Source organism: Chinchilla lanigera, unplaced genomic scaffold (genome assembly GCF_000276665.1).
Source record: "Chinchilla lanigera isolate Chin_1 unplaced genomic scaffold, ChiLan1.0 scaffold00064, whole genome shotgun sequence".
Taxonomy (NCBI): Eukaryota; Metazoa; Chordata; class Mammalia; order Rodentia; family Chinchillidae; genus Chinchilla; species Chinchilla lanigera.
The window spans coordinates 8,676,285-8,703,590 of record NW_004955465.1 but is presented as its reverse complement, the minus strand read 5'-3'; the positions used below and the strand labels follow the sequence as shown (position 1 = coordinate 8,703,590).

Sequence of the window (27,306 nt, the reverse complement as noted above, 5' to 3'; positions counted from 1 at the left end):
GTGTTTCAGGAAGCTGTTTTTGTGACTGTGGGAGATTAGAAACTTCTGCATTCCCCTCCTTATTTCAGCCACTCAGTACAGGTGCAAGTGGGCAGGGACGGGGATCTGCCAGATAGAAGAGGAGCTCAGGGTGGACCACACTGGCCCTTGAGCAGTGGTCTTTTTGACCATTGTTAGTTACTCGCTCAGTCATTCCAGGAAGAGAGTATTAAAAGCAGTAGTAGCTAGCGAGCAGTACTGTGATTGCTGTGTTGTCTTCATTGTGTAGTGTATTCGTCCACTGGAGTACAAGTGCTTAAAAGCTAGGCACCATTTTCTGGTCATTGTTTTCTGCAGCTCAATAGTTGCATAATTTCAGGATTATTTTAACGGAAGTGCAAACCCTAGGAGTGACTGTCCATTCCTGACCCTACTTGAAGATTTGCCCTCCCCAGCATCATGCCTTACGCTGATCCATGTGCACTTCAGTTCCTTGTCTGCTTACATGGCTTCAACTCTAGGATGGAGAAAACGACTAATTTAGCTATTTCCCACACAAGCTCCTTCTCTGGCTTTTAAAAATGAGTGAGAGTGTGGTTCACAGCTTTCTAGAGATTCTGAGAAGGCCATGAAAATTGGTACAGGTACACACCAGCGTTTTTCTGGGAGGGAGGATCAATGGCTTTCATGTGCTTCTCATAGGAACCTAGGATCCAAAGCAGATACTGAATTGGTCTCTTAAAATTTTTTGATTTTTTTATTAGAACATGTTTGTAGTACATAGTGATGACATCATGGGGAGCTGGTTATTCTTTTTTTCATCACCTTCTCTTCTCCCTCCTCCTTCCTTCCACTCTTGGTCCCCTTCTCATTTGCAAAATATCTATTTTCCTGTATCCTATTATGTATCTTTTTTTTTTTTTTTTTTTTTTTTGTAGCCCAGGCTGACCTCAAACTCATGGCAGTCCTCCTCCTGCTTCAGCCTCCTATTATCTGTCTTTGATTTTGCTCTTTGTACTTTGGGTCTCCTATGAGACAAATCATGTGATATTTAAGCTTGTGTGCCTGATTTATTTTATTTAACATTATGGTCTCAAGGTGCATCCATTTTCCTACAAAGACTCGTTTACGTTTTTTAATAATGGAGTAGTTCTCTATTGTGTATAAATACCACATTTTCTTTGTCCATTCATCAGTTACTGGACATATAGGCTACTTCAAGATCTAGCTATTAGGAATTGTGCTGCTATAAATGTGGGTATATGTGTGTCAGTGTAATATGATGTCTTCTAACTTTTGGAAGATCCCTAGGAGGGTAATAACTAGGTTGAATGGAATTTCTACTTTTAGCTTTGCGAGCAGTTTTCATACTGACTTCCACAGTGGTTGTACTAGTTTACATTCCCACCAACAATGTAGAAATCCTCACATACACACCCTCTCCAGCACCTGTTATTATTTGATTTCTTGATGATAGTCATTCTTTCTGGAGTAAAATGGAATCTCAATGTTGTTTTAATTTGTATTTCTCTAATGACCAGAGATGTTGAGCATTTTTTTATGTATTGTTTGTATTTCTTTTTCTGAGAAGTATCTATTCACTTAAGTTGCCCATTTTTGATTGGGGCATTTATGGGAGCAGTCTAATTTTTTGAGTCTTTATGTGTTCAAAATATTAGTCCTCTGTTCTAGGAGTGCCTGGCAAAAATTCTTTTCCCATTCTTTAGGTGGTTTCTTTCACTACTCAAAAGCTTTTTAAATTTGATATCATCCCATTTGTTGATTCTTGATGTTTTTTTCTCATACCACTGGGGTTCTATTCTGGAATTCTTGGCCTACACCTATGTCTTGAAGAGTTTTACCTATTTATCTTCCAGCAGATTGTTTTTGTCTTAATATGTAGGTCATTGATCTTTTTTATTTTACTTTGGTGTATGCATCCATGTGAATTTTAAGTTTTCTTGTTTTAGGAATGTGGTTGATATTTTGATTGGAATTGCATTAAATTTTGGTATCAGTTTTGAAAGTATGGCCATTTTGACATATTGGTTTTGCCTATCCAGGAATGGGATATCTTTCCATTTTCTGATGTCCTTGTAGATCTCTTTTTTCAGAGTACTGGAGTTTGTGTTACAAAGGTCTTTTGGTTTGTTAGGTTCATCCTTAAGTATTTAATTATTATGGAAGCTGTTGTGAATGGCATTGTTTTTGTAATTTCTTTTTTGGTGGGTTCATTATTGGTACACAAGAGAGCTGCTGATTTTTGTGTGTTGATTTTGTATCCTGCCACTTGCTGAATTTATTAGTTTTAGGAGTCTTTTTGTGGAATGTTTTGGGTCTTTTCTGTAAAGGATCATGTTGTCTATGAATGAGGATAGTTTGACTTCTCCTTAGACCCTTGAGCTACAACTTGCGTTCAAGGCTAGGGATGTAGCTCAGTGGTAGAGCACTTACTTAGCATGTACGGGGCCTTGGGTTCAATCCCCAGCACTGAAAGAGGAAAAACTTGGCTTTCATTGCTCTTTGACTCCTTTATTATTTCTGTCCAACTCACTTCTGCTCAAGCCATGGGCTGCAGTAAGACCTTATTAAAGTGTCACTAATTGAGTTTGGAAGTTGTTTGCTGTTTCCAATCTTTAAGTGGTTATTTTAGAAATTACCCCTACATAAAAAGCTCATTAATGTTTAGTACTACTTTTCACAGTACCCGGACTTTAGAGTTCTTTACTCTAAACTATTCCTGAACTTGTATAGTATTTCCAGTGTTTTATTATGCCACAGAATGGAACATTATTATTTCATATAGATTATGTTAGTTTTGGTTTACTTGTAAATTCACCAGTTTCTTTGATAACTAATCTCCTGCCTTAGAACTTTTTAGGGTTTTTTTTTTTCTCCCTTAAGTATGTATATCATTTGAGATTTCTTTAGTGAAGAACTGTAAATAGAAAAGGTCTCTAGTTTTTAGATTTTTAATTTTGCTCTTTTTTTTGAATGATAAGATTCTATCTTATATAAAAGCAATTAACTGGGTTTTCTTGGCATTTTGAAGATCTCACCCTGTGTTCTCACTTCCTGATTATTCTTGAGGACTAGTCTCTAGGCATGGCTATGCTACTGGCCAATCATCTCTTTTGTCTCAAGTTGTTTTTGAGGTCATCTCTGTGACTGCAGTGTTCTACAGTTTTGTGCAGTGTGTTTTACAGTAACATTATTTTCACAGATACATTTCGTGTATATTGTGCTTCTTCTGTGCATTTGTGCTACATTGCATCTAAAACACTTGGCCATTGTCTTTAGGTACAGTTTTATTTCTCTACTACTGTTTATCAGGAGTTCCAAGTAGGTGTGAATTGGATCTTCTCATTCTGTCCACCCTGTGTCTTTTCTTCTCATTTCCTTCTCTTTTTAATTTTTGTATTCTTTTCTATGCATATGTGAAAGTCGTTCATCTCTTTTCTTTTTGTGAGATATGTTCTGGATATTTCGTTCACTGTAGCTTCAAGTTCAAATGAACTGTGTTTAATCGGCTAGATTTACCTAATTTACCTAATGATTTTGTTTTGTTTTGTTTTGTTTTGTTTTTTTGTTTTTCTCTGGTACCGGGAACCGAACTCATGACCTTGCACTTGCCAGACAGGCACTTTTGCCGCTGAGCTAAATCCCCAGCCCCTACCTAATGATTTTGAAAATGCAAATATAGTATGAACTAGACTTCCTGGGGACTTTTTATGAAAATGGATGAAGTAGTTACAAAACAGTTCCTTCTGAAGCAACATACTCATCTTTATTTTTCTGGTTTTGCTATGTAAGCTTATTTTCTTCAGCTTTTCATTACGTGAAGCTGTGTGTTAGTTTTTTGTCTCTATGACAAAATACCTGACATAAGTCAACTTTAAGAAAAAGATTTCTCATGGTTTCCGAGGTTTCAGTCCATGGTCAGCTCCTTTGTAGTGAATCAGAACATCAGGGCAGAAAAGTGAGGTGGGAAAAAGCTACTGAGTCCTGGCATCCAGGAAGCAGAGGGGGAAAGAGCCAGAAGAAGGGGCCTGCGGCCACATCTTCAGAGGTGCCTCCAGTAAGCTGCTCCTTCCAGCTGGGCACACCCCTTCACAGGCACCCAACCATGAACGCATCAGTGGGTTACCCAATGAAGAAGTTAGCATGCCCGTGATCCAGTCAGCTGTCTGCACCCCACCTCTGAACGTGGCTGCGTTGGGAATCAAACCCTTCATTTTCAAGCCGTAGCACAGGGTGTGAGTTGGGCCTGCCTGTCCGTGCCTGCATCCTTTTCCCAGACCTGCGAGTTGGGGATTGTCCAGTAAGAGATGGGCCCTGCTTGCCAGCTTCAGTGTTCTCATCCAGAACCTCCCAGGGTTCTCCACAGCAGGAGTCCTCCTATCCAGATTCAGTGGCTTCAGTTTATCTTTTCTACACTATACTGTTGGATTTCTACACTATACTGTTGGATTTTTATTTGCACATGCCTTATGTTCACTAGTTGTGATGTCACATGTATTTTCCCCTGGAAAGGTTGGTCCCTATGCTTTTCAGAGCAGTCCCTAGGCTGAGGACACAAATGTAGTAGAAGGTCAGTAGTTGCTGACTTTTAGCTAAAATGTAAGTATTGTTAACAATGACTAGAGCTATGTTGTTTGAAATTATACTTCATATGTGAGAGTTATACACTGAGGGATCTCATTTGAGGAAAAACCCTACAAAGTGTTTTGGAGACAAACTAGGATTCTAAATTGGACACAAATAACTTGAAGGAGGAAATTGTGTTTCTAGAAGGGAAACTGGAAATATTAGTATTGAATGGGTTTTACATTTAAAAAACATAAATGAGCTTTAGTTTACAGTGGTGAAAAATGTGTGTGGGGGGGAGACAGCGTCTGTCAGTGCAAAGTAGTTGGAGAAATTAGCTTTGGCCTATTAGGAAGAGTCTCTGCGTCTGATTTCCACTTGTAATAGGCTCTGCTCTATGCGTTATCTAGCCTTTATTTGATAAAATCCAACTACACTGATTGCAGATCATGAATATTCTTGGGTTGGCCAGGGATATAGCTTAGTGGCACAAGTGCCTACCTGGCAAGCAGAAGATCCTAAGTTCAATTCCTGGTACCAAAAAAAAAAGTTCCTCCTGAATATTGGGTTAAAGTGTACCCACTTTTCACTAGTAGTTTACTGTTTAGAATTTCAGGATCACACAGTTGTACCCAGAAGCACGTTTTACTTTAGCATGTAACTAAGCTGAAGAACTCAGCTATTGAGCATACATGAAAGTAGAACAAAAAAGAAATCTTAGTTTGTAGAAAAGATTTCCTACATGTTGGTCAGGTCTGGTCTCCCTTGGAGATGTTTGCTTTATGCTATGCATCTTCTGCCAGGACTTAGATGTTAGAAAAGGGTGTTTGGTGGGGAATAGGGCTCTGCCAAAGGCAACCAGACTCACAGTAGTGAGTTTGCTCATGAAGCTAGCCAGAGGGGAATTGGTGAGGGCACCTCCATTGCTATCTGCAGATTCTTGGAGTTTGTTTGCTTTGTGTTTCATGTTTTTGAGACAAGATGTTGCTGTGTAGTTCAGGTAGGTCTCGAACTCACTATGTAGCCCAGGCTGGGCTCAAACTTGGAGTCCTCCTGCCTTGGCTTTCCAAGTGCTGGGATTACAGGCGGGTACCACTGTGCCTGGTTTCCTAGCTGTACCAGCCAGAAGAAAGTTCTGTACTTGTGTTACAGCTCAGGTGCCTGAGCCTTCTACCAGCACAGAACTAGCCATGTCCTTTGACTGCCTCCTTCTCGCTTAAGCTTTTGATTAAAGCAAGAAGGAAATGACTCTTCTGACACCTCTGAGGATGGAAGGGGTGTGTGTGTCTCTCTGTGTGTGTGCATGCACGCATGCGTGCGGGGAGCTAACCAGACTATGATTTGTTGTGCTCTTGGTTGGGAGTGTGCCAGTCCCCGTTCACTGACAGGATGTTTCCCAGGATCCCCGGGGGATGCCCGAAACCGCGGCGGTACTGAGCCTCTTGTGCACCTTGTTCCCCTCTCCACACTGCCACAGCTTGGATTTGCAGTGTTCCTGGCAGGCCTGATCACCGCTGCACCACGGTTGGAGTTGGTGGGACCTTCACAAGATGGAGCTTTCTGAGAGGTCTTCATGTTATTAGGGCACGTGCACCCTTGCTGCAGACTGTGGGACCCAGGTCTCTTCTCCATCATTTGTTTCTCTGCCAGAGGTGCACAGTTGGTGTGACCATGCACTCCCCATCTGGAGCTGCCACCACGGGCCTGAAACAAGGAAACCGTCATGGACGGAAACCCCTGACGCTGTGAGCCACAGTAAACCCGCTGTCTAAGTTGTTTTTCCCGGGTGTTTTGTTACAGAAGGGAAAGCTGACTGGCATATACATACCTTTTGGGGGCTCCCTATGGCTAAATTCTGTGGTAGTGGAGGGATGTAGGTGAACTTTCAAAGTTTCTTCAGGGGTGAGCAGGTGTCTCCCATTGAAGTAAAGTACTCTTGGAGCAAAGAAGGACATCTGTGTACTGCAAAGGTGGGTCGGGGAGACCTGTGCTGTCTGAGGCCATGATGGAGACTGGAAGGGTCTGCTGCACTCCTGAGCCCTCCCTCCTGGAGGGGCAGATGGGGCTGGCAGTGGGCCAGAAATTCCCATCCTGTCTGTCACTGAGGTCCACAGTTGAGACCTCAGGGTGCAGGCTAAGTGTGGCCTGCGTTTACCTGTTTCTCTGCAAGCATCTGCCTGCCCAGCGGCCAGCTTCCTCCTGCCTCTCCTGTCAGGATGTAGCTGACTCTGTCCTCGCCGCTTTGCCGGGCCGCAGGGTGTTGCTTCTCCCTCCATTGCACCCATGGACCAGCTTTGTACAGGAGCTGTGCCTTGGTGCTGTGACATGAGCCAGCCTTCTTGTCCTGCGCCAGGCCCAGAGGGTCTCGAGATGCTTTTCTTGCCTGTGTCCTTTGTCCCAGCAGTGGCGAGCAGCCTCATCCAGAAGTTCTTGCCTTTCAGGGATCTCCTCTGTCTCATTGCATCCTCGGGGAAAGATGCAGGGACAGACATGAAGCCAGCCTCATTTTTGCTAAGCCACTCCAAGTCCTAGTGTACCTTCCCCGGCAGGCATCTCCCTAGGCCTGAGGCCTGAGAACAGCTCTGTGGAGAGCATCTGAGCCTTAGACGGCCATTGTGCATTAGAAACTGTTGCAGAATTGATTACTCCACCAGGAGTTGTTCTGGAATTTCTCGGTTTAGTTGGCTGTAGCTCCCTGCCATGGAGAGGTTTGTGTAGGAAATTAGCTGCTGAGGCAGCTGGCAACTTTCAGGCCCTGGGGTAGTGGAGTCCTGCTGGCCCTGACCCCCAGCTCTGTAGGGCACCTGTTGATTGCTGATGTAGGCAGGGTGAGTGTTGAATGGCTTTCTAGACATTCCTGGTACCAAGCGGCAGCAGTTTCCTCTGTAGTTCTCCAGCAAGGCATTTTGGCTGTGCCTGCCTCTGGGCAGAGGAAGTGAGCCAGGGTGCCATCTCCACACCTCTCCTGAGCCCCCTCTGCCCCCTCCTGTGACGTGGAGGTGAACTGGGTTTTCTGTTCTTCATGAAAAAATCAGGTGGATAATAAAGTCTTTCCATCTTTCGAAGCAAATCAACTCTCAGGCTAAATTTTCTTGTAGCAATTCGCACTTTCCTTGAAGGGCTTTGTCCCTAGGGGAAAGTAGGTTTCCCACTGTCGTGGTTACTTTTCTCTCCTTGCAGAGACAAAATACCCGACACCCAAAGTTAAGGACGGAAAGGTTTATTTAGCTCACAGTTTGTGGAGGTTTCAGGCCATACTCGGCTGGCTCCAAGGCAGGGTGGCACATGGCAGAGGGCAACAGCTCATGGCGGGAAGACAGCAAAAGCAGCCAGAGCAAAAGGGAGGAGTGGCAGTGGGAGAGCAAGCCTCTTTCCCTCCCTTACATTGTGTGCAAACTACCCAGCCCAGGGCGGGTGTAGCACGCACACCTATAATCAGTGTTAGACCACGAATCAATCAAAAATCTGAAAGCCCGCCCCATGACTGCATGGGGATTTGGGGGATGCCGAGACACAAGCCATAGCACCCATCCGTGCCACAGGCCACTGGTTTCGGGCAGACTGTCCCGTCAGGCCTTTCTTCTCCTTTGTGGACGTGTAATGATGCAGAAGAGCACCTGAGATGCGGGGCGGCTTTTCTCCCACTCCCTGGCTTTGGGTACCCATTAGCAGGCTGCTGCCTCCTCTTCCAGGAAGCAGCCTGTGTTCCCTTTTGGTTTTTGGTACTGAGATTGAACCAGGCCTTTGCAATGAGCTATATCTCCTGGCTTCTTTCTTACTTTTATTTTTAAATTTTGGAATGTGGTCTTGCTAACTGACCTAGATGGGGCTTGAAACTTGTGATTCTCCTGCATCAGCCTCCTAGACTGGTGGGTTTACAGGCATGTGCCACCTACCATGTGTCTGGCCTGGGTTTGGTAAAGATATTTGTAAGGCTTCTTGAAGAAAACTTACTACAAGTATATTGCTGTTTCGTTCTGTTTTTGAGAAAAGGGCTTGCTGCTGCCCAGACTGGTGTCAGACTCGGCGCGAGAGAGCCCTTGCCTCAGTGTTTTCAGTAGCTGTGGGTGCAGGCAGGCAGCTCTCAGTGAGATCTTCTAAATGTGAAGACAACTTAAACTTGTAAAACGTTTTAAGTTAGTGAATGTTTAATGAGTGGTAAACAGTTGTGCGCCATCAGTGGCCCGTAGTAGAAAACTTTGTGTCCTTTGTGTTCGAGTCCAGGAGGTGCTGCCTCTGTGGTTAGGGGTTCGCCTTGGCGTTAGAGATGTCTGTGTTGGGAACAACACAAACAGCCCGTTTGTGAAAGCAGAGGTAGGAGGAGTTCTTAGACTCTTCCTCCTGTGACACGTGACAGGATTTCCATTATAAAAGACAAACAGGTCTTAAGGACTGTCCTAGTCTGCCTTTTCTTCCACAGCCTTGGGGTATGTGCTTGAGGTCCTCAGCAGAACGCGGAGCAGACAGGACTGAAGTAGTAGTGGCTCTTCCTGAGGTCACTCGTGGAAGTAGAACATGAAGACTCAGCTTGTTACCGATAGTTTCAGAGGCAGCTGGCGGTGCTGTGCACAGCCTCACGGGCACCTTTGGAGTGGAGGAAAGTGAGCGCGCGGGGTGGGGCCGAACGTTTACCAGCTGTGCAGGAGGTGAAGCAGAGCTTGCAGGGAGAGTGGACGCAGTGCACGTCTTGGATAGCAGCTTTTGACCGTCGTCGTCAAAGAGTTCAAGGTGAACAGGTGCCCCAAGGACGCAGGAAGCATTGATGAAGACAGTGAAGGTCAGAGTTGGATTTGTCTAGATTAGTTAGCTGAAAAAAATTGTTTTTTATTTGATGAAAATCAGCAAGCGCTTATCTCGGAAGAGTTGGAAAGTTTCTGCAAAGATGGTGAATATGGTGATTTCACGTGAGTTATGTTTTGTTATTGTTTTAAAGAAATAGAGCAAAACGTGTGTGTAGAATATGATAAGGAAGAACTGTCCGGTTCAGACAGTGAGAGGCTTGTGCGGCACAGCAAGCCCTGGCATTCCTCAGGCTGGGACGCGCCGCCGTCAGAGATCTCATCAGTCGCATTGTCCGTTCTGTAAGGGATTCTGTAATCAGGTAGGTTTTAGGGTGTGGAAATGAGGAAATTTTGAGAGCCAGAGAGATGTGGAGAGAACGGACCTGTGTGCTTCACTGTGGGACTGAGAAGCCACTCTGATTTCCAACAAACGTGCAGCACAGAATTACTTTACTCCAGAATCCATTTGTCCCTTACAGAAGGTTTGGCCCCGCGGAGGATGGGGTCTGCCGCGGGGAACAGTCTGTACACACTTGAAAAGATAAATTCTTGAGCTTTAGGCAGAGTTTCATAAATACCAGCTGAACAAAGATGGATGCTGTCACCTAGCTCTCCTGTGTCTGTGCGGTTGTCTGGTTTTATCAGTTACTGAAGTGTTAGAATTTCCAACTGTGTCTATTGGTGTCTCCTTTTATTTCTGTTGTTTCACGTTTTGAAGCCCTGCCGTTGTATGGATGTGTATTTTTAATACTGATCTATCTTCCTCACCTGTTGACTTTTAAAAACACTAGGAAACGTCCTTTTTCTTTCTAGTACTCTGAGTTCTATTTCATTGTACATCAGTGTCTAGAACACCATTCTAGCCTTGTTACATCTATCTGGCCTGTCACTTTAGCTTATTTCTGTCATTATATATGAAATGCCTGTAAGTATAGAGGGTTCTTTTTTAAAAAAAAGTTCAACCTGAGACTCTGCCTTGGTATCAGGCTGTTTACTATTTATATGTAATTATTGTTATCATTGCACATATGTGTGTTACTTTGTGCTTTTCTTAGGGAATTTTGTTTGCTTTTGTTCCCCTCTTTTGTGTTAATCAGAAATTTGTATTCTAATTCTTCTAAGGTTTCTAGCTATATCTACTTCGGGGAGTGCGTAGCTGATGCAGAGGTTACAACACTCAAGTTAGTGTCATCTCTGTACCTGATGTTAACACGGAATCTCTGGATGAATCAAGAATTTCCATAGTTCATCTTCATGTCCTTCTCTTAACCTCAGTACCGGCATTTGTGTTGGTTACGTTTGTGTACTTGGTGAACCTGGCAGGACTGTAGAGTTGTGGACTGAGCTTTAAGCTGCCATGTTTGGAGAAATCTGAGAAATCTGAGAATTACACATCCCTGTAATTACCATTTCCAGCTCTGCATTTCTTCCTGTAACTCCAAGCTGTCATCTAGTACAATTTCCATTTGCACGAGAGAACTTTTTTCAGGGTTGTTTTTTGTTTTTCATTGTTTTTTGCGGGGGGGTAGTGCAGATCTACCAATAACAAATACTTGTAATATCATGAGAATCAACCTTATTTTATTTTAACATTTAAAGGCTAGTTTTTCCAGATGCTGGAATTCTTGGTTTAGGGAATTTTCCCCAGTGGTGGTCCCAGTGTCTTTGTATGTCCATAGTTTGGAGTGAGGAGTCACACAGGTCTTTGAATTCTGCTCATTTTTGAAGTCTGTGGCTTTTTTGTTTTCTCCAGATTATTCTCTACTCAAGTTGGCTGCAGATGGCGGAAGCACCGAGATTTGTCCTTCGCCAGCCTAGCTGAGTTCAGCTCTAGAGTTTTCATTTTTCTCCGCTGAGCATGCCATGTGTTTACTCAGCTACGCCGTATTTCCCTTTGACTCCTTGAGCGCATTTCTTAAAGTTGCTTAGGATACTTGTATCATGCCATGTGTTTACTCAGCTACGCCGTATTTCCCTTTGACTCCTTGAGCGCATTTCTTAAAGTTGCTTAGGATACTTGTATCTGCTTAGAAGTCTCGGAAGTCCGATTCCCATGCTGAGTTAGTGTCCGCTTGTGTGTTTATTGGCTCTTCCTGTCTGCACAGGAGTCACGTTCTCCTCATTGGCGTCGCCTGGCTGAACCCTGGACCTGTGCTGCAGTGCCGCGCTCTGCTGTGCTCCGAGCGGATTGCAGGGTTTGGCGCAGCAGACAGTTAAGCTGCTTGGGTGCAGCCACAGCCATGCCTGGGAGCTGGGTGCCTCCCTGCTGTGTTCTTAGGTCTTCCCACTGCCCGCTGGGTCTGCCTGTCTCGGAATTTGGAAGCTAGCTAAGGACCTGGTACAGGTGGGCTCGTACTCTCTGCCTTCCTTCTTCTGAGGGTTCCCCTGCCGTCCAGCTGTCTGCCAGCTTCAAGCTCCGTGCTCCCGATGCCCAGGCTTCTGCCAGCATAGCGGGCACAGCGTCAGATGCACAGATTTGCCTCCACATTCTCGTCCGGGATTTCTTTGTGGTCCCCGACTAACTTCTCACCACGCACGCTGGTGTGGTCCCCTCGGCGCGGTGTAGTGTCAGGCGGGGTTTTGGGGCGTCTCCCTCTGCATCCGGGTGTTAGGCCTGCATGTCTGTGTGGGCAGAATGCTTGAAATTGCTCTCGGAGTCTGCAGTGCAGGGTGGGGTCCGCTGTGTGGGGCCCTAGCCGAGGTGGAGGTGGGGTTGGGCAGTCAGTGCTTCAGGCCAGAAAGCCACAAACTCCCCGTTCTCGCTCTCCTGGTTGTAGTTCGGGTAGTCCGAGCTCCCCGACTTTGTAAGCAGATGGCTCTTCAGTTCAGTGATCGTGGGCGCTGTCTCTGATGTCCGTGCACTTTTGACTCCTCTGCCCTTGCGGAAAGGTGGCGCGTCCAGGGGCTACAACCGTTAGGGCGCGGTTCGTCGGTTTGTATGTTGTGTGCCGTGCGTGCGTTGCTTGAAGGGTCATCGAGCTGGTCGTTTTGCTTTTGCTGTTGTGCAGATGGTTCTGTGTGGTGCAGCCCCCTGCTGTTCCTGCGGGACCTGCAGGCAGTCTTTGTGCCTTTCTCGCGGGGGTCGGCCGGGAGAGCTGCGAAAGCCACGGCTGCAGAGCGCCCTCTTCTGTCCGCCATGGGTTTAGACAGCGTCCCGGCGCCGGCGGAGTGTGGCTCCGCCCGTCCCCGCTGCGCACCCTCTGGACCAGCCCGTCCCGCTCTCCTCCGCTTGCTGCGGTCCGCGTGCTGTTCCCGCGGTTTCCTGCGCGGAGGCGTTCCGAGGCCTCAGGCCCGGGCCCCCCTGCGCGCTCCCGGGCGGAGGTGTGCGGGAGCCCTGCCCGCTCCCCGCCCGTGCTCAGCAGGTTGCGGTTGGCCCGCGGCGCGTCGGACCCCCTGCAGCCCTGCCTGCCGCGCCGTGCGGTGCGCGGGGTCTCAGCGCCTGCGGCTTCCACCTGCGCCGTGCTGTTCGGAGCCTCTGGGGTCCTTAGCGTCCGTCTAGGTGCCGGCCTGAAGCCTTTTGCTCTCACTAAGCGGGGAGAGGAAGGCTGCCTCCGTGGCCCCTGGCCCCCCATTTCCTGCTGCCGTGAGGTGAGGCTGAAGACCGCAGAGAGTTCTCTGCCCACACTGCCCTAGGACCAGGGCGGGCCCGGCCAGGTTTCCCAGGGTCTGTGTCCCCAGTCGCCCTCTCACCGGAGGTGGCGCCTGGGGCTGCCGCCTGCCCCCGCCTCGGTGGCCTGCAGCCTGGTGTGCCGACCTGGCTCGTGGGCGGCGTGTGCCCCGCACCGTCTGCCTCCAGACCTGGCTTGGCGTTCCTGCCTTTCTGTTTAATTTGTCCTTACACTCTTGGAGAGACCCACTCCTCCTTCCCAGCGTGTGAGCGGTGCGCTTTCACCGTATTCAAAAGGCGTCTGACCCCTGTGTGGGCGTTTATTCTCTCCCGAGTGTCTTCGCCGCCGCATGGGGGAAATGAAGACTTCACTTCGTCTTCCTGGGACTTGGCTTTTCCCGTGACCTCTCTGTCTCAAGGCTCAGCGTGTTTTCTTTCCTGAATTAAAACGCTTTGACTTATGGAGCACCTTTGTTTCCTGCGCACGTCACAGCAGGGTTCTCTTAGACGAGTGCAAGGTCCATCGTCTCCGCGGGGCTCGGGCTTTCAGCGGCTTAGGGGCTGTCCCTGTGAGTCAGGACAGGAGGGCCCGGCAGCCCCACACCTCACAGGCGGGTAGACAGGGAGCATCGCGCAGCAGCTTGGCTTAGTCGCCTCCTCCGGCCCTGCACACCGGGTGCTGGGACTGAGCCCAAGGGACGCGATCACTGAGCTGTGACCGGGACTTAGCACGGGGCTGCCAGGGAATGGAACGCACGGTCCCGCAGCGCCGCGAGGCAGGTGTCCGTCACCTCCCCGAGAGCTGCGAAGGGCGAGCCCCCAGGGGCGTTGAGGCCGGGCCATAGGTGAGATGGCAGAGGCCTCCTTCACCCAGCGCCAGAGCCCGTCCCCGCCCCGTCCCGGACCCGTCCTGTCGCTGGGCGTGGTGGCACGTGCTGAGTAACCCCAGGCCCCGGGAGGCGGAGGTAGGAGAAGGGCCAGCTCAGGACCAGCCTGGACTACGTAGGGAGACTGCCTCCAGAAACTGCACTTGTGTGTGTCACGGTGCATGTGTGCATCTGTGTGTCTGGTGTCCACTGCACCCCGCTAAGTCCGTTACCCGTGGCCAGTGATAGATTAACCTGCCGGAGTAACTAGATGTGACTGGACTTCCACCGCTCATCCCTTAAAACACAGAATTAGTAATGGTGTGCAGCTGTCGGCCCTTTTAGCATGTACCTGTATCTCATTTCCACACATTTAATTCTGTGTTCCAGGTTAAATTGTTCTGTTTATGATAAAAGTAAGAGGGAGAAATTGTTCATAGTAGCCTGTAATTAATAATGACTTGTCAGAGTAAAGGTTTGGGTCAAATTATTAAACTAGATCCTTGCACCCCCAAACGCCACACTAGACTAGAAGGCACTTTTATTTCACTTTTCGGTTTTTTGAGACTGGACCTCACTATATAATATAGGCTGGCCTTTGAGCTTGCTGTGCAGCTCAGGCTGGTGTTAAACCTGCTATCCTGCTGCCTCAGCCTCCTGAGTGCTGGGCTTGCGGGCATGTACTAGAAGGCCCTCGTAAGTAGTAATATGTGTAATCTAATATTGTTCTCAGGGCACTAAAAACTAATATGCTAATCAGTGAATTAGCTTTTTTCTCTAAACTGATGGGTGAATTTTGCTGTACATTTGGAAGCTTTTAGAACCAAGTATGAGAACTCATGTTAGTCCTGATGCTTTCGTACTGAAGATACATTCTGTTCTCATTTTTTAAAATGTATATATTTGGTTACAAGAGAAAAAGACTTTAGGCCTTGTGCCAGGCGTCAGAAGCCTCATTGGTAATCTGAATGGAGGAAATTTTGCTGATTAAATTTTGCCAGGTAGTGAAGGTGACAGGCTGCTAACAGGGACGATGTGGCTGCAGAGAGAGAGCTGCACGGGAGGGCTTGTTACGGGATTGGCCCTGTGAGTTCGGCGGCTGGGAAGCGACCGCGTGGTTCACGGAGCGGGCAGGGTCTGTGCCGAGAGCCCAGGTCCTGCCCGCACCTGCCGGCCGCCTGGGGCGCTCCTCACCGCGGGAGGGAGGCGGGCGCCCGGCCGTGGCCCCGCAGCGCCCTCTGCTGGCCGTGGGCAGGTGCACAGGTCCCGACCCGGGGGGTGAGGCCAGCTTGGAGCGGGACAGCGAGCCGCGCCTCCTCCACGCCGCTCGCTCGGTCCCTGAAGTGTCACCCTGGTCCCTGACATCCCTACTAGCACACTGTGGTGCCTGTCGATACTTAAAACAGTTAACCTTTTTATCTGGAGTTCTGTTAGACCGAGAACATCTGCGAAATGGTAGCGCCCTCCCCTGCAGCGCGCCTCGGCCAGCTCCCGAGCCGTCGCATGGCGCGGTGACCTCACCCCGGGGTGCCCACCCGGGACACTGTAGGGCTCACTCGCGGGGCCCGTCCGCCGCGTGTGCGCGCACACCCCGCTCTCCCTCGGCCGACGGGTCCTCGGCCGTGCGCTCCTGGCCCCGCGTTCCCAGAGGCCGCTGCGCTGCCGCGTGTGCGCCGTGTGCTCTGGGCTCGAGGGCCGCGTTTTCGGCGAGGGTGTCGTGGAAGCGGCGTTCTCTCTCCCCTGTTCGTGTGCCGGGGCCGCCGCAGCAGAACATCCAGACCGTGGACGGCAGAAGCTACCTGTCACCGTGCCGGAGGCCGCCGATACAGCTTCCCCTGGGGCCGGGTTGGTAGCAGTGAGGGGGTCCCCCCGTGGTCGTTCCTCTGAGCGTGTCCACATTTCCTGTGACACCCACCTGGCCTCGGATCTCGATTTAGCTCTCTCACGTGGTGAGAGGCCCCCCTCTGAGAACAGCCTTACTGTCTGGTGGTGAGGACCAGGGTACCTGCCGAAGTGCTGGTAGCCCTGGTCACTTGGGCAAGGTGACATCTGCAGATAGCAGAGTGTAATAAGGGGGCTGGGGATTTAGCTCAGCCGCACAGCGCCTGCCTGGCAAGCGCAAGGTCGGGAGTTCGATTCCCAGTACCGGAAAAAAACAAACAAACAAAAAAACAACAGTGTAGTGAGGATGGAGTAAATCGTGAAGTTACTGTTTTTCACTGTGTGATTGAGATGTGTCTCAGGAGAGCACTTTGACCCCACGTGCATCTGCTCTTTCTGTTTAAGCCTCGCCCACACCTTAGTGCCCACCCGTGGATCTTGCCTGCAGAGTCCCGTGCTGCTCCCTGCTGGCTCCTGCAGTCTGCGCCTGTGTCCCTTAGTCAGCCCCCTCCCTTAGTTTGGCCACTCAGGGCTCAGGCTTCTGCTGTGCCTGCCAGTCCGGCTCTGGAGCCCACCGCTCCTGCCGGCCGCTGTGCAGTGTGTTTGGAGGATGCACTGGGCCGCAGCTGTGTCCAGAGGAGCTCATTGCTGCTGAGGCGTGGCGGCCTCTCGCCCCCATGGGACGGAGCTGTGGGCACAGCATGTGCGTGAGCCGTGCAGACGGCATGTCTTTATATGGGCCTGCCCGTGTGTGTATCCAAAAGTCCAGCATTCATTCTGGTAAGTTCCATGTCCAGGCCACCACCAGTAGTGTTATAACTTCCCTTATTTATTTATTTATTTATTCATTTATTTATTTATTTATCTGTCTTTTTGAGACAAGCTCTCGCTGTGCAGTTCAGGCTGACCTTGAGCTCACTTTGTAGCCCAGGCTGGCCTCAAACTCGCAATTTTCCTCCTGCCTCAGCCTCCTGAGTGCTGGGATTACAGGCCTGCGCCACCAAACCCGGCACTAAGTTCCCTTCTTATCTGTAACTTTCCTGCACATGTGAGAAACCGTTTGGGGTGTGAAGCATGACCACGGCGCTGCAAGAGCCCTGGAAAGGTGTATCTAGAAGCGTGGGCCGCCATCCCTTCCTCACCCGCACTTCCCCATTCCTATTCTGAGAAGCTCCTCTTCCGCCCCGCCGTGGGGGCGTGGCGACCAGTCTCTGGTCTCTGGTTTGTCTCCGAGGTGCGCAGCCCTTTTTTGCAGTGCTAGAAATGGAGCTCAAGGCTTCATGCCTGCTCAGCAAGCTCTGTACTTCTGCCTCCTCCACGGCCCTGCTGTGTGTGCTGTGCGTCCCAGCAGACACTCCCTTTCTCTGTATAATCTTACGAGAAGAGTAGCACCCGCGGCCCGCTCTCACACTCAACAGTCTGTCTCGGAAGTCGCTCCAGGTCAGCTCTTAGTGAGCACCGGCGCGTGGACCTCCGTCGCGTGGATGCTCCGTAGTTTACTCAGCCCCTCTGCGAGCCATGTCATTTAAAGTGCTTCTGGTATTTCACAGTTACGGACAGCGCTGCGCTGAGTTACAGCTGACGCGTTACACAGGGGGTGGGGGTCTGTCTTCAGAATATGTTCCTAGACGTGGGACTGCGGGGCCGGAAGATAGATGCAGATGTCACCAGCTCCTCCAGCAGCGTGGACCCGATTTGTTGTCACACTGTCCACTGGTTTGATAGGCAAGGAGTTTTATCTGTGAATTTTCTAATAGTAAGCTGGAATTTTTCTTATGTTTGGTATGTCATATTTGGTATTTTTAAACTTCAGGTGTGATTCGTCTGCCTTTGTATTTTCCTGTTTACTGTTGGGTTTTGTCCTGTGCTCTTGAATCTTTAAGTCCTCCGTGTAGTACGGACGTCATCTCTAGCGCTGTTTCCCACACACTTTTTCTCCGGCCGGGCTTTGGCATTTGCCTGTGGGGTGTGTGTGTGTCTGTGTGCGCCTGCAGGCGAAGGCCTGGTCAGTCCTTCGGGGCCCCTCTGCTCCTCTCCTGCACGGCCACTTCCACGCAGCAAGACTCAGCAGCCCGGGAAGGCGCCCAGACGGTTTCTTGGTCAGAGTGAGTTAGAGAAGGAAATGAATGGCGCCGAAGCCGTCCGGAAGGTGCTGTCTTTGGAGGTCGTTTGGCCCCCTGTGCCCGTCAGAGGCTCTGATGACGTGCCGGCCCCAGTGACCCGAGCCCGAGTGACTTCTTCGGGGCCGTGTCTGTGTTGGATGGTTCACCACTGCATTTGAGACATTTCCCTCATTAATATGTTTTGATTTCGTGAATGAATTTCCACCAGTCTTTCTTTTCTTTTTTTTCCTCCTTTTCTTTGTTCCCACATATGATGAAGCCCTCAGTTCCAGTGTTAAACCTTGTGTGGAGTCCTAGTTCATTAGGGTGGAGTAACAGGATGCCATAAACTGGGTATCTTAACGAATAACAGGTTTATTGCTCAAGCTTTTGGGGGTTGAAAGTGGAGATCCAGGTGCTGGCTGATTTGGCGTCTGTCAAGGCTCGTTCTCCGACTCCTGGCTGCCACCGCGGCCAACCAGCTCTCTGGGGTCTCCACAGGAAGGGCACCGGCCTCATTCATGACTGTGGGGGGCCCCAGGACCTTGTCACTTCTGCACGCGCCATGGCCTAAGGCCAGCATGTTGAGCCTTGGTTTCGGTGTTGGGATTTGGTGGCCACAAGCATGCAGCCGTAGCAGGTGGCCATTGCCCTGTACGCAGTTATTGGAAGCGGCTCGTTCAGTGGGCAGTGGAGAGGCTGGTGAGCACCTCCTCCTGGGGCCACGGAGGGCAGCGTCCCAGGGTCTGAAGGCTCAGTTCGGCGCGCTCGCTGTCCCGGGCCGGCGCTGGAGACCGAGTGGGTGACATTACGGAGGGGCCGGAGCTGCAGGCTCATCGGTTCCGCACTGATTTAGGAGGATTTCCTCCAGGGGCGTTCATTAGCACAACTCTGAGACGCATAAAGCACTGTGAGCCTTGTGCAAACTCTGAAGGTGGTTGTCGCACAGTACTTCAGCTAGAAGTGGCAGTTCGTGTTGATAAACTTACTGGACTTCTGGCAATTTTAAACAGAAACGGAGCCCTGATCTCAAGGTGGCTTTCGCGGGCGCCCCTGCTGTGGCTGTGGGCTGTCGTCGCCCCTGTGTTGGTTACTTTCTCTGCTTCTGTTCTTTTCAGCCCTGTTCCTTCTTGTTTGAAGAGAAGAGCTGGCCAACCTCACTTGGCCCTTTGTGTGCTTGTCCTGAGGAGGATCCTAGAATTTAGGGTGCTGAGAAGTGTTCGGTTCCGGTTTTTAAAAACCAGCTTTTAATTACATAACTGCTCGATTACATTGTTCTTGTAAAGTAAATTCAAGCACTATAAATCAGCTCAAGCCAGGGCCTTCCGAGGGTACAGCGCGATCGTGGGTCCCTGCAGGCTTGCCGAGGGAGCGGAGCGCCTGTGCTCTCCGAGGCTGTGGACGCGGACAGGACGCAGCTCCTGAGGGGGCGGGTTAGAGAGTGGTAGCACTGTCGGGCACTGCCCAGACCCGTTCACACGGCCCGTAGTGATTGGCAGGCGCACACTTCCTTGCTGATGCTTAAGGCGGCACAGAAAGTGCAGCCAGCGCATGTTGGAGTGCACACCCAGGGCGCGGCTGTAACCGTTCCTGTAAGGCTGCCGTCCAGACTGGCCAGGACCTCTCCGTCTGCAGAGACTGTGTCGGCCTTTCCCAGCTCTCTTTGGTGCGGTGCGCAGTGGTTAGCGCCCCCCGGAGGGTGTGAGGTTGCTGGCTGTTTTGGATTCCGCTTTGTCTCATTGGAGATGTGCATCGCGGCACTGAGCTCCCAGGTGTGTCCAGGTCAGAGCCCCAGGAAGTAGTAGCTGGCAGGAAGATGTGAACTTTCGAACTTAAAGATCTTGCCAAGTTCCTCCAGAGTGATGGCGTCTGTTGCTTGTCTTTCAGTCTTCACAGCGTTGCTTTAATTACTGCAGCTGTATAATGTTTTCAAAGCAAGTTGCCCAATTCCCCCTTTTGCTATAATTCTTCAGAGTTATTGGCTTAAGAAATGTCCCACTCTTCTCCAGAAACGTTAACTTAGCCTGGCCCGTTCTGTGTGCACGCCAGCGAAGTTTGCTTGGCACAAGAATGGCATGGAACCCTCGATGAATTTGGGCAGAGGGGTGTGACTGTTGGGCTTTCCGGTACTCATTCAGGTGGGGCTGTATTTCCATGTGAAGTCCTTCAGTAGAGCTTTACCTGTGAAATGTTTATGTATGCTTTTATACGTGTGTTACATATTTGTGGTTTAATCTACTTCCTGTTAGGCGTATTCTTAGGGAATTTTCCTAGCTAGTGTGAATGCGATTGGGAAGTGTCCTGGGAGCTGAGCCCAGCTCACACTGAGCTATAGTTCCAACCCTTTTTATTTAAATTTTATTTTTATTTTTTTGTTTTGAGATGAGGGTCTCACTAAGGTGTCCAAGCTGGCCTCAGACTTGTGATCCTCTTGCCTCAGCCTCTCAGAATGCTGGGATTATTACAGGCATGTAGGTTTTTGGTTTGTTTTTTAGGGGTTTTACTTTGGATTTTAAAGTAGTAAAGATGTTGCTTATGTTTTGTGAAGACAAAAATATTAAGATCCCTGAGGAATTAATACAATCATATTAATTGTTTCTTGTGGAATTGTTTTAAACTCTTCGCAGCTATTGTTACGGAGCAGTTACACCCTCACTTCTCAGAGAGCAGACTTGAGTCTGACTGGTAGCGCAGTGGGGCAGTACCAACTCAGCCGCTGTGTGTCTTAGTGGAGATGGTGCGTGGGGTAAGTTGAGACAGAGGAGGCGCCCGCCCCACCAGGGCACATCCCCGTGTTTAACAGGGCTGTCAGCTCTGTGTGTGCTTCCTGGTTTTACAATCACGAGCATTTTCCCCACACCGTTAAAACACTTTTACAGATGTCACTAATGAATATTTTATATCATACTAGTAGTGTTTCAAAGTCTACTTAATCCTACAGGCTTTTTTATAGTTTTTAAAAGTAATTACTATATATGCGAAGGAGCATCCCACGTGAGTTACAGAGCTTAACACCGCAGGGAGCGGGCCACTTCTGCAAGAGCTGGGCGGTGCTCACGAGCTGACTGTGTGCCGTTCCCAATGGGTGTTTAATTGCATTTGCCGTTATTAGTAATGCTGCGGCCGGCTCCTGGATCGTGCTTTCTCTTTTAAGAGAGGATTAGGAAAATGCAGTGAAATCACTGGATCAGAAGCCGTGAACGTCGAAAGCATTGTCAGAGCCGCTCACTCCCAGGAGCACCAGAGAGGCCGCAGCGCGCCCCTCCCAGCGCTGGGTGTTCCTGCGCTGAGGACGGAACACTGAGCTTGCTTAAGACGAAAGAGTTTTCATTTTTATGTTTTTAGCTCGCTAGAAACTTAATAAGTGGGCTTGAGATTTTTGTTAGCCCTTCTCTAGTTAAAAATAATTTCATGTTAACTCTTCCTATTAAAACCCTTTTAGAACAAATATATTCTCAATTTTTAAAAATATTCTGTACTTTCTATTTATCTGAGTTTTGGTTTTTACAGGCAAGTCCATGGATCTTGCTGTTTATAATCTAGTTTGCCTAGGTTGGAATTTTGCCCAATATTTTGTCTAAAACCCATAATGAGCCAATAGTTCCTTCATTATTTATGACTCATCTTGCCCATGTAAACTTCTTCGTGTACTAGTGTCAGTCTTGACCTGCACTGCTGAATCAGGACTGGATAAATTTATCTGTGTAGTCCCATTTCTTGGCACAAAATACTCCCTTGAAGAAAGTTTTAAGGGTTTGTCTTTTTCATAGTGATGATTCTTTTTCTTGCAGCTGCTGTTAAAATTACACTATCTCAATTTTTATGTCCTTGAATAAGATAGTAGTTATTAAAGTTCAAGGTAGCCCAGAAAGGGAGGGAGTAGTAAGCATGTTTCCAATCCTGGTAACGTTTTTCTGAGAGAGCCTTGGGTATTGGAAGCCTTTGGAGGAAGGGTTGGTAACTCTGTCTGTGCAGGTGGCTTTAGTCTGCAGTCTGTACTGTGCTCAGCTCTCTGGGCAGTGGAGCTGTTACGGGTACTTCCTGTAGTGTCAGTCCAAGCTTGCAGATGTGTACGTTGGATATCGAGCCGTAGTAGAATTGCCCTCCATATGTAAGTAGACGGACTTGTCTCTTCTTAACACCCTATGTGTTGTGTTGTGTTGTGTTGTGTTGTGTTCCATTTTAGTTTCGACAGTACTGGGGATTGAAAGCAAGGCCTTTGCGCTGAACTGTGTCCCCAGCCCTTTTCATTTTGAGACAGGATCTCACTAAGTCACTAAGTTGTCCAGAATGGGCTCAAACTTGTGATCCTCCTGCCTCAGCCTCCCTTAGTGCTGGGATTACAGCTGTGTGACATTGTACTCAGCAGGTGCTCTGTTTTCTTACTCATCTTCCGCTTACCCTGCTGTGCCTGGTTGCTTTTGCTACTAGCTTTGCTCTCTTCAGGAGGAAAGCGTAGTTGTACTCTGTTGCAAATGCTAACTGGTAAAGTGTGAAAGTTAAGCCTGTTACTGTTCCCTCTTAGCATTAAAATAGTGGATTTTAAAATGTTAGCCCGGATTCCATCCTTAGAGCCACCAAAACACAAAACAAAAAGCCACGTTAACTCCGGTGTTAGTTTTTTGGATCCTGCCCCTATACCACACTTCTGCTGTAAACATTACCGCGGGTGTCGCGTAACTGCCGCTGTCTGTGCAGTTCTGTGATTGGAAACGCCTCCCTGACCCCCGAGACCCGAGTGTTGAGTTTGCAGATTGCTGGTAAATCCCAATCTGTTCACCTCGATAATAAAGGCGCAGCTGGCCCTCAGTGTCGTGGGCCCTGTGTTTGTGAATTCAGCCAACCGTGAAGTGAAACTATTAAAGCACGGTGTCTGTTCTGAACATGCACAGACATTTTTGCTATTATTCCCCAAACAATCCAGCATCTTGGCTGTTGACATAGCATTTACACCGTATTAAGTGCTCTAAGTGATCTGTAAGTGTTTTAAAGCGTACGGAGGACGTGCGAATGCTGCCGTTTGTAGAAGGGACCCTGGTGCTGACGGGGTCCCAGGCCTGGTCCCTTACAGTGACTGTGGGGCCAGTTTTTTAGTTTTTTAGTGTGTGGCTCAGCGTTGTTTCGTGACCAGGGGCATGATTTGGTTGTGTACATTGGCGCTAATGTTCTGTAACAAGTGACACTCAGATTTGAAGTTGTCCTAGCTGGGAACAGAGGAAGACTTCCCACGTGTGTGTGTCAGTCTTTCCCAGCTTGGTGCTGTCAGCACTGCCTGGGAAGTGACGGGATCTCCGCGTGGCCCTGTCTGTCAGGTGGGAGAGCCAGGGGCTGGAGGTGAAGAGCGCTGTGGCCAAACTCGCACTGGCCCGCAGACCCAACATCGCCTGCCCCGGGTCTGGTCAGGGCGTGGGCCCTGGGCCCTTGCTCTGCTGCCCTGTTGCTAGCTCCACGCCTTTGTGGCTTGGGGCCAGAGCGGCGCTCACAGTTAGCATCGGGCAGCGTCACAAGGTGCATGTTGGGTAATTTGTACTTTACTTGGGCTCCTAGCAGCTGAGACTCCGCTTCTTTGGGCTGTGCTTTGTTCTGTCCTTTCCTCGTTGTCTGCAGGCAGGTCTTTATGGCCATGGTCTCCAGAGTGGGGAGTGGGCTGACTTTGTCTGCAGACACTGTTGTCCTCAGCAGTGTGGGTGCTGCTATCTCATGGGTGGAGGTGGGCGTACTGTCCAGTGTCCTGCTGAGTACAAACCGGCCCCCTGGGACTTAGCTGGCTTCAATTGCCGCCAGTGCTGAATTAGGAGCCCTGGTTTATAGTGATGTGCCTGGGCTGACTTAAGCAGGACAGGGTCATTAAAGAAGACGGATGCGGCAGAGGTGAAGGAGAAGGGAGCTGTCACCACCCGGTGCGTGTGCATGTATGAGTGTGTGTGTGCGCGTGCACACACATGCACACACATGTGCTTGTGTGTCCCTGATCCTTTCTCCTCCTGTGTTCCTGAGGTGATTAGCCCCCAGGCACACCCTGGGAGCCATAGATAACTGTGGGGAGATCTAGCTCTTCCTTACGAGAGCACAAACCCACCTAACAGGTAGATTAAAAGTTTTGTTTTAAGCAGTTGCACCATTTGCCTGTTGTTTGGCATCGCAGAGACACTGACTCAAAAGTGATTACTAAAAGTAGCCACTTTACTCCCCAAGGTCCAAGCAAGGCTTTGGAAATAACCCTTCACCAGTGGTGGGCCGGAAAGCTGGGCCTTCTTATTTCCTCTGAGCACTGTGACTTCATTGTGCGTAGTCCAGGTTAGACTCGGGTATGCATTCATTTAGCAGTTTGAGGTTCTACACCCACTGTCTGCCATGGCAAAGAAAGATCAGTTCCCCCATGGTTGGCTTCTGGTACTTTCTTCTCTTTCTGGCAGCATCAGGCTTCTCAGGGTCTTGAGTTTGAGCTCCTGGACCTTGGGCTGGTGTGGCAAGTGCACGGGGTGAAGGAATCTGACCTCAGCACAGTTCACAGCCCTCCGGGTCCTGTGCATCCTGCCGTCCCTCCTTACGTTGTGTTTTAGAGGCTGGGTGGGCGGTGAGACTTTGAGGAGCTACAAGGAAAATAAGACCAAATTAAAACAACTCCTTGGGGAGCACGTTGAAGTGAGTAGAAATGATACCTATAGGATGGCTTAGGTGCCTTAACTGCGTGGGTGGAAACTGTCCTCCAATAGAAAAAGTATAGCAGATAGTACCGTGTAGCAGAAGGCTGTAATACACTGAAAATGCTGGGGTAATGCAACATTTTGAAATCTGAAAACATCCATAAGCCTTGCTTCACATCCTGAGCCTGTAATCCAGTCAGAACTGTTTTTCATCTCGGTTCTGGGTACACACTGAATGTCCCATATGGATAGCAGTTGGCTGGGCATGGTGGCACACACCTGTAATCCCACACACCTGTAATCCCAGCCTCAGGAGAAGCAGGAGGATGGATGGAGTTCGAGGCTGGCCTGGGCTACAAAGTGAGGTCAAGGTCAGACTGAATGGCATAGCAAAACCCTGTGTCAAAAAGACACATGCACATGCACGAACACACATACCAATTGATAGCATTTGAATCATTTTTGTACTTTGTACCCTTGCATTTAATTATATTAATCCTACTAATGTCTTATTTCACATTACTACTGTAAATCTCTTCCTACCTTTTCATTTTAGTAGCTCTGGTATGTTTATGATCCAAGAGGCAGTTCACATATGTAAAGTAGAAATGAGAGGAGAGGTGGTTATTGTTACCATGGGGATAATTTCTGTGCAAAAGTCCTCCTTGGTTTCCATACAGTGTTTTGTTTTAATTTTAAAACAGGATCTTACTAAGTCACTAAATTACCAAGGCTGGGCTTGAACTTTTGATCTTCCGGCCTTAGCTCTCTTGAGTGGTAGTGCAATGGCAAACAGATTTTTTTTTTTTTTTTTTTTTGGTGGTGGTATCTAGAATCGAACTCATAACCTCATGCTTGCAAGGCAGGCAATGCAATGGCAAACAGAAATGCCAAAATGACACCCAGGATTTGGAGGCAGATTTATGTACATTGGCAGGGACTGATCAGAATCATTCCCAAAATACCAGGTCCTGATCTCTGGTGGTCTAGGGCTTATATGGGATAAGCAAACAGAAAGTACAGAGGCAGAATGGCTTGCCAGTTGGGGCTTGGTTTATACAGTATGCATCACAGTGACCAGCTATGCATCACAGTGACCAGCCATTTCAAAGAGATAAGCAACCAGAACTGGAACAGGAACTGTTACCTAGGCAACTAACAAACTGAAGTATACTGGCTGGTGGGGGGAAGACCAGAAAGCTGATAGAAATCCTGCCAGTAAAGACTGGGTTCAGGAGGCTTCTGTTGGGAAAAAGGACTCTATTGGTTGTTGGGCTCCAGACCATGTGTGTTGTGGCTTGGCAGAAAGCTTGTGTGCATTGTGCTTGTGTCCAGAGACTTTGCCTAAGACTGAGTTAAGGGCGGCAGTGGACTGGTTAATCTGGCAAAAGAAATTTCAAGGCAGTCAGACGTTGGGGAAGTGGCATGGCTATCGTTGGGGGCTTTTAGCCAGATTTATATTGAGAATGAAGAGCAAAGAGCCCAGCAGGATGATTTAAAATGTGAGTTTGGCCAGAAAGGAAGCTCCATTAAAGCTGGGGACTGCAAAGATAAGGCTGAGGAGATCTCTATTGCTGAGAAGGAACAGGAGAATAGAAAAGATGGCCTGAGGGCATCACAGGAAGCAGCAAGTCTCCACCCTTTGCAGCCTCAAAACTGCAAAGGTGAAAGACCTGGCCTTGAGAAGGAAGCCTCAGAGCACCATGTTCCAGAATGGCAGCGGTGGCCGTACCAGGCTCCAGAATGGTGGCAGCATAGAAAATCTGCTCCTCAGAATTGGATTCAGAGTGCCCAGTGATCCAGGCACTCGACCCCTATGGCCAAGAGAGAGGAAAGCTTGGCTACTGCTCCAGGTGGCAGTAGACCTTGACATCATCCACATGGCCCTGGCTTTAAGTGCGTGGAGAATGCAACAGTTCTGAGGTTAAAGAGGCTTCCACCCAGATTTCAGAAGGCCTGGGAGGCCAGGCAGTGTGCCCCTGAGAGGGCAGTGTGTGAAGCTGTGAGTGTGAAGCAAAAGGTGTACTGGAGACCTCAGAGGTTTAAAAAAGCCAGGACCGTGGGTCATCTGAGGAAAGCTGCAAGGAGGGAGCAAAGTGGGCCTAAGAGAGAAGTCGTGGAAGCTGTAACCACCAGAAGTGCCATAGTGGTGGACTCGTGCAAGCCCTTTGGAGTTCACAGTGTGCCATAGATTGCTTCAGATGCTGGACATGGAACTACAGGACATAACGTTAGCCCTGCTAGATTTTGGACTTGCTTTGGTCCCAATGCTCTATATCCCCGTGTTTGTACCTTTTGGAATGGTACTGCTTGTTTTCTGCCATTGAATGTTGGAAGTGTTTAACTTTTCATTTGTATGGGGGCTTGTAACTAAAGAATTTTCCTTACATATCGGAGGAGACTTGGAACTTGGACTTTTCAGCAATGCTACAACTGTTAGGACTTTGGCAACTCTTGCAGATGGACTAACTTTTTGCATAAAGGGAGGTATATGAGTCTTTAGGGGGTGAAATGTTATGGTTCTAATGGAATATAATGTCTTTGTATCTGGAAACTGGTTTAAAGAAATGTATCTGGTTGCCACGTTAACAAGGGGTGGACTGTTATGGTTGATACATTGTGTCAACTTGGGGAGTCTAGAGGTTTGGCAAGTAACTCAGCAGGGAGCCAGGCTGCTTACTTTGTATACATCCTGAGCCTGTGGAAGAGGAGGGCATGGAAATTATGTGAGAGCTACACGCCCCTTAGGTGGGGGTAGCCTGTTTACAAAGTAAGGCAGGGAAAGAAGCTACTTGCTGCCATTCCTCCCTTTTGCTCTGGCTGTTTGCTTGTCTTGTTGTGTTGCTATCTTCTGCC

At 48.9% G+C, this 27,306-nt stretch overlaps 1 protein-coding gene across 3 annotated transcripts in view; it reads left to right on the top strand.

Annotated features, from left to right (window-relative positions):
• Cdyl (chromodomain protein, Y-like) overlaps positions 1-27,306 on the top strand; it is a 210,355-nt gene that overhangs the window by 76,961 nt on the left and 106,088 nt on the right. Inside the window, exon 1 of one of the 3 annotated variants that reach the window (XM_013521860.1) lies at positions 20,523-20,549. The exons of the other annotated variants lie outside the window; for them this stretch is intronic. Within the exon in view, the coding sequence (XP_013377314.1) occupies positions 20,538-20,549 (12 nt within the window). The 5' untranslated portion in view covers positions 20,523-20,537. Of the gene's footprint in view, positions 1-20,522; positions 20,550-27,306 lie in introns of those variants that run through there. 3 annotated transcript variants of the gene reach the window in all.